An 11851-nucleotide genomic window follows, 5' to 3' on the forward strand; every position below is an offset into this window, starting at 1 on the left:
CAAGTAACATACCGATGGCAAAGGGAATTATGTATGTTGTCATTACGGTACGGCCGATAAATATCTTTGTAGAATATGTAGGAACCAATATGAGCATCCAAGTTCCGCTGTTGGTTATTGACCGGAGAGGTGTCTCAGTCATGTCTACATAGTTCTCGGACCCGTAGGGTCCGCACGCTTAACGTTTGATGACGGTTTTGTATCATATGAGTTATGTGATTTGGTGACCGAATGTTGTTCGGAGTCCCGGGTGAGATCACGGACATGACGAGGAGTCTTGAAATGATCGAGAGGTAAAGATTGATATATAAGACGATGATATTCGGATACCGGAAGTGTTCTGGGGGTATCAGGTACATATCAGGTCACCGGAGGGGTTCCGGGCATCCACCCGGCAACTACATGGGCCTAATGGGCCAAGAGGGGACAGACCAGCCCCTAAGGGGCTGGTGCGCCCCATGTAGGCCGGAATAGGAGGGGAAGGAAAGAGGAGAAGAGAGAAAGGAAGGGGAGGGATCCGGCCTCCTCCTTCCTTCCCTCCTCCCTCCTCCTTCCTTCCCCCTCCGGAAGATATGGTAAGGGGGGGGGGGATTGCACTAGCGCCCCAAGTAGGATTCCTCCTACTTGGGCGCCCCCTTGGCTGCTCCCTCTCCCTCCCACCTATATATATGAGGGGGGAGGCGCCTAGAACACACAACAACAACAACTGTTAGCCGTGTGTAGCGCCTTCCTCCACAGATTACACCTCGAGTCATATCTTCGTAGTGCTTAGGCGAAGCCCTGCGCGGATCACTTCACCATCACCGTCACCACGCTGTCGTGCTGATGAAACTCTCCCTCGACACGTTGCTGGATCAAGAGTTCGAGGGGTGTCATCGAACTGAACGTGCAGAACTGGGAGGTGACGTACGTTCGGTGCTTGATCGGTCGGAACGAGAAGAAATTCGACTGCATCAACCGCGTTGTCAAACGCTTCCGCTTTCGCTCTACGAGGGTACGTGGACACACTGTCCCCTTCTTGTTGCTATGCATCTCCTAGATAGATCTTACGTGAGCGTAGATTTTTTTTTGAAATTGCATGCTACGTTACCCAACAGAAACGACGTCCACGGACACCGCCACCCTCGGCCAATACATGGACTGGGTAAGTGATGTACCTCGGTGCAGTGATCCCTCCGACGCATCCCAACTCCGCCAACCGCTCGCATCCATGCCACCCGAGCGGCCATGTATGCCCGCCCGCACCCGAGTCGTGCAATCTACCCAAGATCAACACGCCACCCACTTCCAGGGCCGCCGCCCTTCATCCAAACCGTCCTGGAAACATCAAATGAGCAAGCATTGGACAATGCTAACCCCAATCGCCGTTGGAAACTACAATGACCATCCTGCCTCAGACAACACCGAGTCAGCAACAAACGCACCAAGTTGGCGAAGCGGGAAGGGAGGAGCAACACACGGCCACGACCGGCACCCCTGTGCCAGCGATGGGCGACTTGACCTCGTTGAAGCCCCCTTCCCTCCTACCGGCCTTCCCACCTGAAGCACCCTGCTTTGCCCCACCACGACCACTAGCACAGACCGACAAGAGGTCACCGACGGCCGCGCGTCCGTCGAAGAAGTCTGAGAGGACCACGACCAAGGAAGAACCCACGGACTGTCCGCCCGCGCCGCACGCCATCGCCCAAGCCGGGAAGAAGGCCAGGCCGGACCCCAAGTAGCACACATGCCGCCACCACCACAGACACGCCACCAGTGTCGCCACCCCTAAGCACGACAATGTCGGCCGCCCATGGCTCCTACTGGACCCAGCCGTCGCCGCCGGATGGATCGACGACGCCAGATCAAGCCGGATCCACCCGAGGCCATCCCTCGTGATCCGCCAATGGAACCGCCCCATGGAAGAAGCAGCCCCACCACGCCAGGGGCCGGCCCAGCCTAGCCGGCAGCTGCCCCTAGTCCACGCCGCCGCATCCCTCGTCGCCTCCCGCCGGATCTGAGGAAGCCACCGTCGGAGCTTGCTGCCCGCCGCCCCCAATGCGCCAGCACGCCCCGCCACCAACTTCCACGCAGCCGCCGCCGCCGCATCGCTGCGCCCACCGCACAGCCGTCTGGGCACCGCCGCGCCGCCCTGCGTGAACGCCATGCTCCTCGCTTGAACCTGCGTCTCGCACCACAGGACACCAGGGGAGGAGGAAGAGGAACCCCACCGTCACCGACGCTAGCCGGGCTTCGCCCGGCGGCAGCGGGGAGGTGGTGCTGGCGGGCGGCAGCTAGGGTTTCGCCCTGCCGCCCGCGAGAGCGGCCCGAGTGAGAGAAGTTCCTCTCGTGTTTTGTGGCTTATGGTCGTGGTCATATGTCTTTAGGTGGTGCTTCTCAAATGCCCGGTCTTGAGCTCTGGGTTGAGAATTATAGGTTCGGCCCTAATTGGTTATACATGTATATGGTGACGTTCTTTGTGTCATTACCCTGATAAAGGCATTGCTCGAAGTTTGCTCGAAGTCGTTTTTCAAGGTGAAACCCCAAGATCAACTCTTTGATGGTTGGATCCGGCAATAACGATGCTTGTTGCGATTTGCTTTTTGGAGGCGTCACTGTCAGAAGAAAAAAATTCTCACCGTACTTGTGTTGTATGAGACTGTTGGCGTTGATGGTCACTGTTGTACACCATCATACCATTAATCACTGTTTTTATGCTTGGGTTTTTTCCCCTCTCTTCACCTAGACCTAGCTTCGTGAATCGTTACTCTTTGTATGTGTTATTGTCGATTGTGTGCATCCTAGTTATGTGCTCATTATGATTGTATCCATCGATGCTACATTGCGCGTCAACAAAAAGCGTCATCTATCGGATAAGACAAGCTATATATTTCCTTATAACTTAAGCATATAGAGTAGTAGCAGTTTCGTATGATCGGACACTTACAAATTTACACCTCCGGGACGTAAATACAAGGGGGGAATCATGTGGAGTAACGGATTACATTCCAAGAAGTAAACTCTGGCAGGTATACCATCAAAAGCATTGTGTATAGCTCAACGCACTGCAAATGCCCGAGAAGTACCCGTAAAATGCTTGATTGACCCTATCAATGGCTTAGAGGCACCAGAATGCCTCAACCTATAAACACCAGAGGCAGCATCCTCAGGAATGGTCCACTCCAGCGTCGCGAAACTTCTTGGACTGAATTTTGAAGGCCTAGACCACTTGAATTGCAATGACCAATCATCATCATCATAGACAGGAATCCAGTCGTTACCATTTAGCTTCTCAACAAGTGCGAACGTGCCCTCGGTTAGAAGGTCGTTCCTTGGACAGGCCGAATAGAATGTAGCATTCACAGTACTGCCTTTCCTGAAGTTTGAGTTTGCTGCAACGTCGGAGCTAACATCCCCAAAGTGAACACCAGGAGGAGTAGAGTCATACATGACACCTGGCAGCAGTCCAATTTGCTTCTCCAACATGTCAGGAGGTTGGATGTTTGTGGGGACCTCTTTGTTTTCAACCATAGCTGTGGCAAGTTTCTGAAACTCTTGAATGTATGCACTCAAGGTGTGGGGACCGTACAATGTTGACGCGCCCTGCAAAACATGTTTATGCCAATGAATTATTCATGCATTGATACATATGCTGAGTGGATCTATTTTATGTGTTTGATGGGTTCAGGTTAAAGATACATCAGATCTTTAGCAACAAAGCATCAATGAAAGCCAACCGGTATAATTGCGGAGTTTCTAGCAAAAAACCAGATATAATTTTTCTTTAGTTTGCACTACAAACATGGATGGGGCTGAAACAAGTTTTGACATTGCAGGACATCTTCAAATCATGACACTTGATTCTAGTGCAGCCTTGCAAGCAAATCGAAGAGGGAATAACCAGCATTCTAACACATCTCTACTGAGTAGAGATGTATGATTTAGCCATATCAATTAATCCCATAAAACCCAGTAACTCTGTAAGAATATGCCAGAAAAGAATAACTATGAAAAGAAAAAAATTGTGCAACATCTGTTTTGTTGGATATACCTCGTATCTTTGGATCTGGTATTCTTCAAATGTTGTGACATACTGAGAATATGTGTTTGTCAGCCCCGCAAGAACAACATGAATATTTGTACCAAATTCACCATTGCTGCCACTTATCAGTACATTTTTTACAGCATCGCGTAGCCGCCTGCCAGCCATTGTCGTGAATTCTGTACCAAAACATAACAAAAGAATTAGGGCGCACTTGGATTGGGTGTATTTGAATACACGGGTACTTAATTTACGGGTGTAAATTACCGGGTCAGTAGAGATTTCCGGCTGGAAACGAAACGACAGATGGAGACGTGTATTGTTTACAGGTGTATTGCTAAGCAAAACGACATCCCAAACATGGCCTTAGGAGTGCTGGCGCGCATTGTTGCTGAGTATTTGCCTTGCTAGCTCTATATCCCAAGCAATTGTCCACCTAACTCTTGCCCCACAAGGCTACGCGTTTGGCACAGCTAAAAAACTTTGCTATGTAAAGCAAGCTCGCTATATTGGTAAACTCTTCATTTTGTCATGATGTGGACTTGTGGTCCACTAAGTAGTTCCTAATAATTACTATATACTATATTCAGTAAAGTTATATTTAAGACACAAAATACACATTAAGTGGGCCATCTTTTCATTGCCTAGCAAAGCAAAATGGGAAAATGATGCAGACATGCATAATGCAGCTGCTGTTGAGAAAAAAACGGTAACACCAACATTTTACACCATGAGCATGGCATTATCATAGCATATCTCAATAGATCAAAGAACCACATGCACTTCTAACTTGACAGACATCCTAGGATTGACGAATTGTAATATACCTCCAGGAACACACAAGATAACCAGCTGACCAATTCTTACGATCTGGATGGGAAGTATCGCAGGCTGCAAAAGATTACAAAAATCAATACAAGACCAGCAAATAAAAATTGTGTCAATTCAGTAAGTTGTTTCTAGTAAGAGATCATCTTTTTTGGAAGTTAGCAGGCGAGCTGCAAAGTTAACTGATCAGGGGAAAATCTAGTTAGAAATCATGGTTCTGATTTGAATATTGTGAAGCTTAGGAACAACAGGTGCTTTGCAGTTAACAAATGAAGACTGAACATGAAGATATATGATGGCTATACTTTAAGCTCTTGAACTAAGTAACTCCCATGAGAAAATAAATAAATCTAATTGTTGAAGAAAAGTAAGGAATGTGACATTCCCATATATTACACGGAACTATATCTTATATATCAGCCTATACAGTGCTGGTTCGATGTAGCAGCAATGTAGCAGCAAGAGCGAGTTGTTCTGCTTTGGTAGAGCCAAGGATGAACAAGAGGCTTATAGGCAATTGTTTGGGTGCGATTTGGGGGCTTTACCTTTTTCTTACATAGGTATACCAATCCACCACCGTAAGCTAACAAACAGAGAATGGAAATGCATCGAAGACCGATTTGAAAAGAAACTGAGTTGCTGGAAGGGCAAGCTCATGTCATATGGAGGCCGATTAATTCTGATAAATTCAATGCTCACGAGTATGCCTATGTTTCTCTTGTCGTTCTTTGAAGTCCCGGTTGGAGTCAGGAAAAGACTGGACTTCTATCGATCGCGTTTCTTCTGGCAGGGTGATGAACTAAAATGAAAATACCGCCTAGCCAAATGAGATATCATCTGTAGACCGAAAGACCAAGGGGGTCTTGGTATTGAGAATCTTGAAGTTAAGAACAGATGCCTTCTCAGTAAGTGGCTGTGGAAGCTGTCCAGTGAGACGGATGCCACGTGGGCGCAAATCCTTCGTAGCAAGTACCTTCAAACCAAAACTTTGTCCCAGGTGACAGTCAGGCCGACCGATTCGCCTTTCTGAAAAGGACTGATGAAAGTCAAACAATCCTTATTTAATAGGACAAAGTTCATTATTGGCAACGGTGCTAGTACACGTTTCTGGGAGGATACTTGGCTCGAAGAGGAACCCTTGGCCATTCAATACCCGTCTTTATATCGCATTGTTCAACGACGCGAGGTGTTCGTTGCAACGGTATTTCAATCTATCCCCCTTAATATTCAGTTCAGACGGTCGCTAGCGGGCAATCGTTGGGAAGAATGGCTCCGTCTAGTTAGGAGACTGGTGGAGGTTCAGCTTTCTCAACAACCAGATGAATTACGCTGGAAGCTTACTAGGTCTGGAGTATTCACAGTTAAATCAATGTATATTGATGTTATCAATTTGAGCTTCATTCCTACCTCCAAGCATGTTTGGGCTGTCAAAGTTCCATTGAAAATAAAAGTGTTTATGTGGTTTGTCCATAAACAAGTTATTTTAACCAAGGACAACCTGACGAAGCGTAATTGGACAGGACCTACTAGGTGTAGTTTCTGTGATCGGGATGAGACGATCAAGCACCTGTTTCTTGATTGCCCGCTAGCCAAAGTTCTTTGGCGGACGGTCCACATTGCTTTTAATATTACTCCACCGAATTCTGTCAACACGTTATTTGGGACGTGGCTTAATGGGATTGAGCCCGACTTAGCGAGACATATTCGTGTAGGAGTATGCGCTTTGCTGTGGACTATCTGGACTTGCAGAAATGATTTGGTTTTTAACAGAACATCACGTATTCATTTTTTGCAGGTTATCTTTCGAGCCACGGCTTCGATCCGTTTGTGGTCGTTACTCACTCAGATGGAGGCCAGTGAGCATTTGGTTACTGGATCTGTCCGCTGGGAGATGGTAGCTCGGGATATCTTCAACCGGTTTGGATGGCGGTCATGTAATAGGATAGGAAATTAGTTTACCTATCTCTCTTTAGCCAGCCGGTTGTGGCGTCCTTTATTTGGCTAGTTTGTGTTTGTAGCCCATTTTGGCTCTGTGTGAGCTTTTTTCTCTTTTTTCAGTTGGGAGACTTTGAGACCTTGTTGGAACCTTTTTGTTTGTTTTAATAAGATGGCCGTATGCACCGCTCTGATGCAGAGGCCAGGGAGATCCCCCTTTTCGAAAAAAGAAAAAAAAAGCAGCAATATAGGTCCTTATCATGGCGGCGTTAGTTTCAACTATCAAGTGAAATAACAATTAAGACGTTCCAGAGGAAGCAAAGCAACAAGCCTGCTTATGATTACTGAAAAAAGCAAGTCATACCGCCCAATCATATGGTTCCTTCATTTCACCAGTGTCCAGCAATATTGGTTTTGGAGCTTGGCACTCGACTTGCTCTTTCCCTGGTGTCTTTAGTAAGTTCCTCACTAATCTCCAGAAAGGGTTTCCCTGATAAGACGAGCTTCGCAGTCAATGAATAGCACATCATCAAATTCTGAAGAATACATTTAATTGATATACTGAACCTTGTCATCTCCTTGTTTGAAATCAAAAGCTCCAGGGCCATCTGTGGTTCCAGCAGCAAATGCAAACCCCATGGCTGCTGGGCATGTTTTCACCACCTGCGGGCCGCCCGTACTTGTAGAAACACTAACTTTGAGTTGCGAGAAATCTAAGTAGGTGTGTCGATAGTCAATTTTTCCTTGTATTTCTTCAGAAGCTGAATTAAAGAGATCTACAGCCTTCAGAAATTGCCTATTCCCAATTATGCGGGTACTTTCAAACTCATTAGGATATCTGCAAGGCAGCAAAATTTCATTTATACCTAATAGTGGCTTATGTGTATGGAAGGTTAATAAATTGTTATGCATGATGAATACCCTGGGCCTCGTCCATAGCAAAGTTCGTTCTTCCCATTACATGTGCTGTGATTGAAGTCACAAGGAAGATGGGTGTCTATGCAAAACGTCCCCAGGACATTTGGACTAACATCTCCACAGTTTGACTGGCAAAACGCGGAAACAAATTTTGCATTGTTTTCTTGAGAGCTTCTAATGCGTCTAGTGATATTTGAACCTTCCAACCGTCTTCCACCCGATGCCTCGTAGGATGACGCCAATTGCATTAAGTCGTCAGCTGAACAAAAGCAATGGAGAAAATAATCAGGTTTATGCACAACCTAATATGTTTAATTCCAATACACTATCTAAACAATGCAAGAATCATGTAGCATGTAACATACTTATCTCATCCGGTTCCGGTATTATTGTAGAGACTCTTCTCGGAAGTACAGATGTCATGTGCAAAAATCCAAGATCATCAGAACTTGCAACACCTGTCTGCTTTGGAAGGCCATTCTTTTCAGCCCAGTCTTCCATGAAACGTGCAGCTGCTCCTTTGTTATCACCACTTATCAAAGAATTTGTGCGACTCATTGATGTTCCGTGAGTCGCAAACCAATTAAAACTTCCAACTGGACCCGATTCATCATCTACAAACTTAACAAGGGTCATTTCTTTATCAACATTGTATTTGTATTTGCTTCTCTCTTCAGCAGGGTTATTCAGGTACGCGCTCGGGCTGCGATTCACACCAGCATCAAGAAGGTCACCTGAAAATCAAGCTTCAGAGATTGATAACGAAATCTTTGCAACAGCTAAATCTAAGATTAGCCAGCATCAAAGACCATACAGAGAGAAAAACGCAGGCAGCATACGGGGAATAGAACATGCAAAATTATACTTTGGGGCATTTATTTTATATAGCTGCAGTAGCGAGAAATAAGATTGTAGCTAGACTTCAAGGAACATTTAAATACCAAACTGAAACTAAATGACATTATAAAGTAAAGTGGATGACACTCCAAAAACTACGCAACGAATGTATTTTAATTAGACGTGTGAGATCAAGATAAATGGTAGTTTGGTAACACATTAGTCCAAGACAGTGCAAATAGTTTCATACCTTTATTCACATAGATCTTCCCAGGATGGAGGTTGTTATGAGCTTCAACAATGCTTTTCTCAATCCCATCGACAATTACATCAAATGACTGACGAACAAACCCAAGAGAAGTGACAATATAGACTACATACTGCAGATAACCTCCAGGCCCAGCATGGGTATGGATCCCACTGATAGCCACGTTATTCTCATTATAAAGATCACCATACCTGCCCAATTGAGGTTTGCCAAGTCAACCCAACTTTATGAGCATGCAAGGCAGAATCTACAGTTTTATTGAGAAGTAGACCAAGCAGATTACAGTATAAGACCTCAAATAAAGTCACCGAGTGCCTTTGTACAGTATGTATGTGCAATGTGAAATGGCTAAAGTGGCACTGCCTCAGTTCAATAATCTAAATAATGTGCAGAACAATATCAGCAGTTAATGGTGGCTTAAGATAATCAAGAAAACAAATCGGGTACAAGTAAGAAGATAGCTTCATAATGAACTAATATTTCAAGAGAGATAAATGAGCCACGGATGATGTAACCAGGCAACCTTAAGCACACTCTAGGAAGAGACATCACACAGAGAGTTGAAACTTACATTTCAGGATTTTCTGATAAGTAAAAAATCAATAGAAGTGAGCTCTTACCTTGCTTTTAGCCTTTCGAGCACCTTTATATTCACAAGCTGTGATGCCATGCAAGCATCCAGATTCACAAAGACAACACGCTTTCCATTAGGCTCAGCAACAATAAACGCGCGTGACTTGAGCCTGAAGTGAATCCCTGATGCAATCTGCTCAGTATTTGCATATCCCATCATGTTAACATCTGCTGCGGGCCCTGTTATGTCATAGCTCCCCATGCCGACCAAATATGGAGAATCGGAGAGCACCGGGCTGCAATTCTGAAGGACAAGAAGTAAAAGAAGACATAGCCATATCCTGAACGAACCAAAACCACGGACTTGATAGCGCAAGCAAGATGATGCCTCCATCAGGAACCAGGGAATGGAGTTGTTGATCAACTCATGCAAGTCCAAAATCTCCAGAGAAGAACAGATTAACCGTACACTGCAAAAGAGAAGAGAGCCTATTACAAAATAGCCGAACATTCTATCATAATGATGCAACGGGAAATGGTGTAAACTGTCCACGAAGGGCTTCTAAAAAAACAGTGGCAACACAATTTCACTGTGCTCCTTTACATGAATAGATTATGAGCAGACGAGACCTATTGAGCATGAAGAAATTTATGTTGCCTGACACATGGATTCCTCGTCCTCGACATTGTCACGGCAGAAGATAGAAGAGCATGGCACACATATAGATATAGTAGGGCAGATCGTAGGATAATTATATCCTACGAAACTTGCTTCTAAATCACCAGGTCGAGCACGCACCCTATTGAATCCTTAGAATGGGGATTGCCAACCAACGCGACCGCACGTCAAGGCCGCGTCTCTCACAAGACAAGCAACCCCTGTAACGTCCAAACTAAGCCAAATCCCAGAAGCAAAGCCGCAGCAAAGCGACACGGGTTGCGGCCACTCTCTCACTAAACAAGCAACACTTTCAGTGTGACAGTCTGGGGCACTGGCAGGATTCAACGCCAAGACAAAATCACAACCCAACCCAACCGGAGCACAGAATCAACCCCAAATCCGCACCAATTAGACTCAACAGTTACGCAATTTGATGGCCTGATCCAGCGAGACGCGTGCAATTAGTCACACGTCGACAGACAAAAAAGAAACGAACAACCGACGCGACCTGGGTGGATGGAAGGAAGGGGGAGGAGGCCCGAGCAAGCGAACTCACCATGCGAATGGCGAATCTCAACTGGGAACCCCGGCGACTTCAGCTGCTGCTGCTGCGCTGGCTGGTCGCCTCCGTCGCCATTTATTAAACAGCACCAAGCGCAGACGAGACGCGACGCGATCGATTGGGAACTCCAAGAGCAGGGTGCCACTGCCTTGTAGTCGTGGCTCACTGGATAAGAGGAGTTTACTAATACTAGTAGCACCAAGGCAAGCGCGCTGGCAATCAAATCTGACGAGCGGTGAGGGAGACAGGCGGGAATGAGTAGGAGGATGCAGTGGAGACAGGGGCGGAGTGGCGAAGACGGCGACGGACAGGGTGTGGCGTCCAAGCCACGGCTCGGAAAGGGCGGGCCGGTAGATGCGTGGTGGGGTATACTGGTACTATGGTGATGGTGGGGGAGGCCTCAAGGAAAGTGCGGCTCCGGCCACCGGCTTTGCGCTTTTTCGCGTGACCACCTGACCGGGTGGGTTTTACCGGCGGTGTGGCGGTTCACACCTGAATTTATTGTTGAAGAAATTTGTATGGAAGCTGATAGATGTATCCGTATCCGTCGATCTGTAGTTGTCATCGTCTGGCAGATCTGGTAGGTAGATCTGACTCATATGGTCCATCCCATCGTTTGGCAGACGATAGAATGCTTTACTAAATGAAGCCGGAGTTCGGGACTAGGAGGCATTAATGGGTGTCTTGTACGGGTTTATGGTCTCATGAATTGGGTCCGTTTGGTAGGCAGGTCTGGACAAGACAAAGACGCCTGGGTTCGGCCACGTGTACAGCTGGGCCGATTTCTTTTAGAACCCTCATTCAAGGCAATTTATTCAAAGTTTTGCGGACAACATCGGACTGCACAACGGCAGTCAAAAAAGCATGAATTACATCAACAGATTCTACAGTCAATCCACTGACTGAAGCTTTCTTAGCACATGTATGAGCTACCTCGTTGGCGCCTCTTCAAGCGTAGGTAATATCGAATTCTTGCAAGTTTCAGAGAAGTAACTAAATCTCTCTAAGTATATGGCCTTCATTGGACCTAAACGAACCATCCTTCCGTTCACCCCGAATTATCAAACAATCCGTTTCAATGAGAACTTTCTGCCATTCCTTTTGTATCGCCGGGGAGGCTGCCTCTCTAAGTGCTAGCAGTTCACTGAGATAGGGATCGTCACACTTTGAAATTTGCACATTCTTCCAGCTAAAACTGCCCAGTGTGGTTCCCGGCAACAACTCCCGCTCCCAAACACAACTCTACTG

At 46.5% G+C, this 11851-nt stretch overlaps 1 protein-coding gene across 2 annotated transcripts; it reads right to left on the bottom strand.

The window, feature by feature from the left end:
* Positions 1–2846: 2846 nt before the first annotated feature.
* Positions 2847–10922, bottom strand: LOC123061533 (neutral ceramidase). Of its 2 annotated transcripts, none has more exons than XM_044484667.1 (10): positions 10598–10922; positions 9428–9850; positions 8790–8998; positions 8068–8436; positions 7706–7961; positions 7352–7622; positions 7149–7274; positions 4849–4912; positions 4031–4200; positions 2847–3582 (listed from the first exon to the last, which is right to left on the bottom strand). In XM_044484667.1, exons 2-10 carry the CDS (start codon positions 9772–9774, stop codon positions 3037–3039), a joined length of 2358 nt encoding a protein of 785 aa, XP_044340602.1. In that variant the 5' UTR covers positions 9775–9850; positions 10598–10922; the 3' UTR covers positions 2847–3036. The 2 variants fall into 2 exon arrangements, with proteins under 2 accessions (XP_044340602.1, XP_044340601.1); XM_044484666.1 differs by lacking the exon at positions 10598–10922 and adding an exon at positions 10011–10240.
* Between the last annotated feature and the right edge of the window lie 929 nt (positions 10923–11851).

This window comes from Triticum aestivum, chromosome 3A (genome assembly GCF_018294505.1).
Source record: "Triticum aestivum cultivar Chinese Spring chromosome 3A, IWGSC CS RefSeq v2.1, whole genome shotgun sequence".
NCBI lineage: Eukaryota > Viridiplantae > Streptophyta > Magnoliopsida > Poales > Poaceae > Triticum > Triticum aestivum.

Bases quoted from the DNA above. Each gene is read 5' to 3' on its own strand.
- LOC123061533 (XM_044484666.1), bottom strand. The intron at 7,623-7,705 runs GTATTCATCATG...GCTGCCTTGCAG, and splicing joins TGCTATGGACGAGGCCCAGG to ATATCCTAATGAGTTTGAAA. The intron at 4,913-7,148 runs GTATGACTTGCT...AATCTTTTGCAG, and splicing joins AGGAACCATATGATTGGGCG to CCTGCGATACTTCCCATCCA.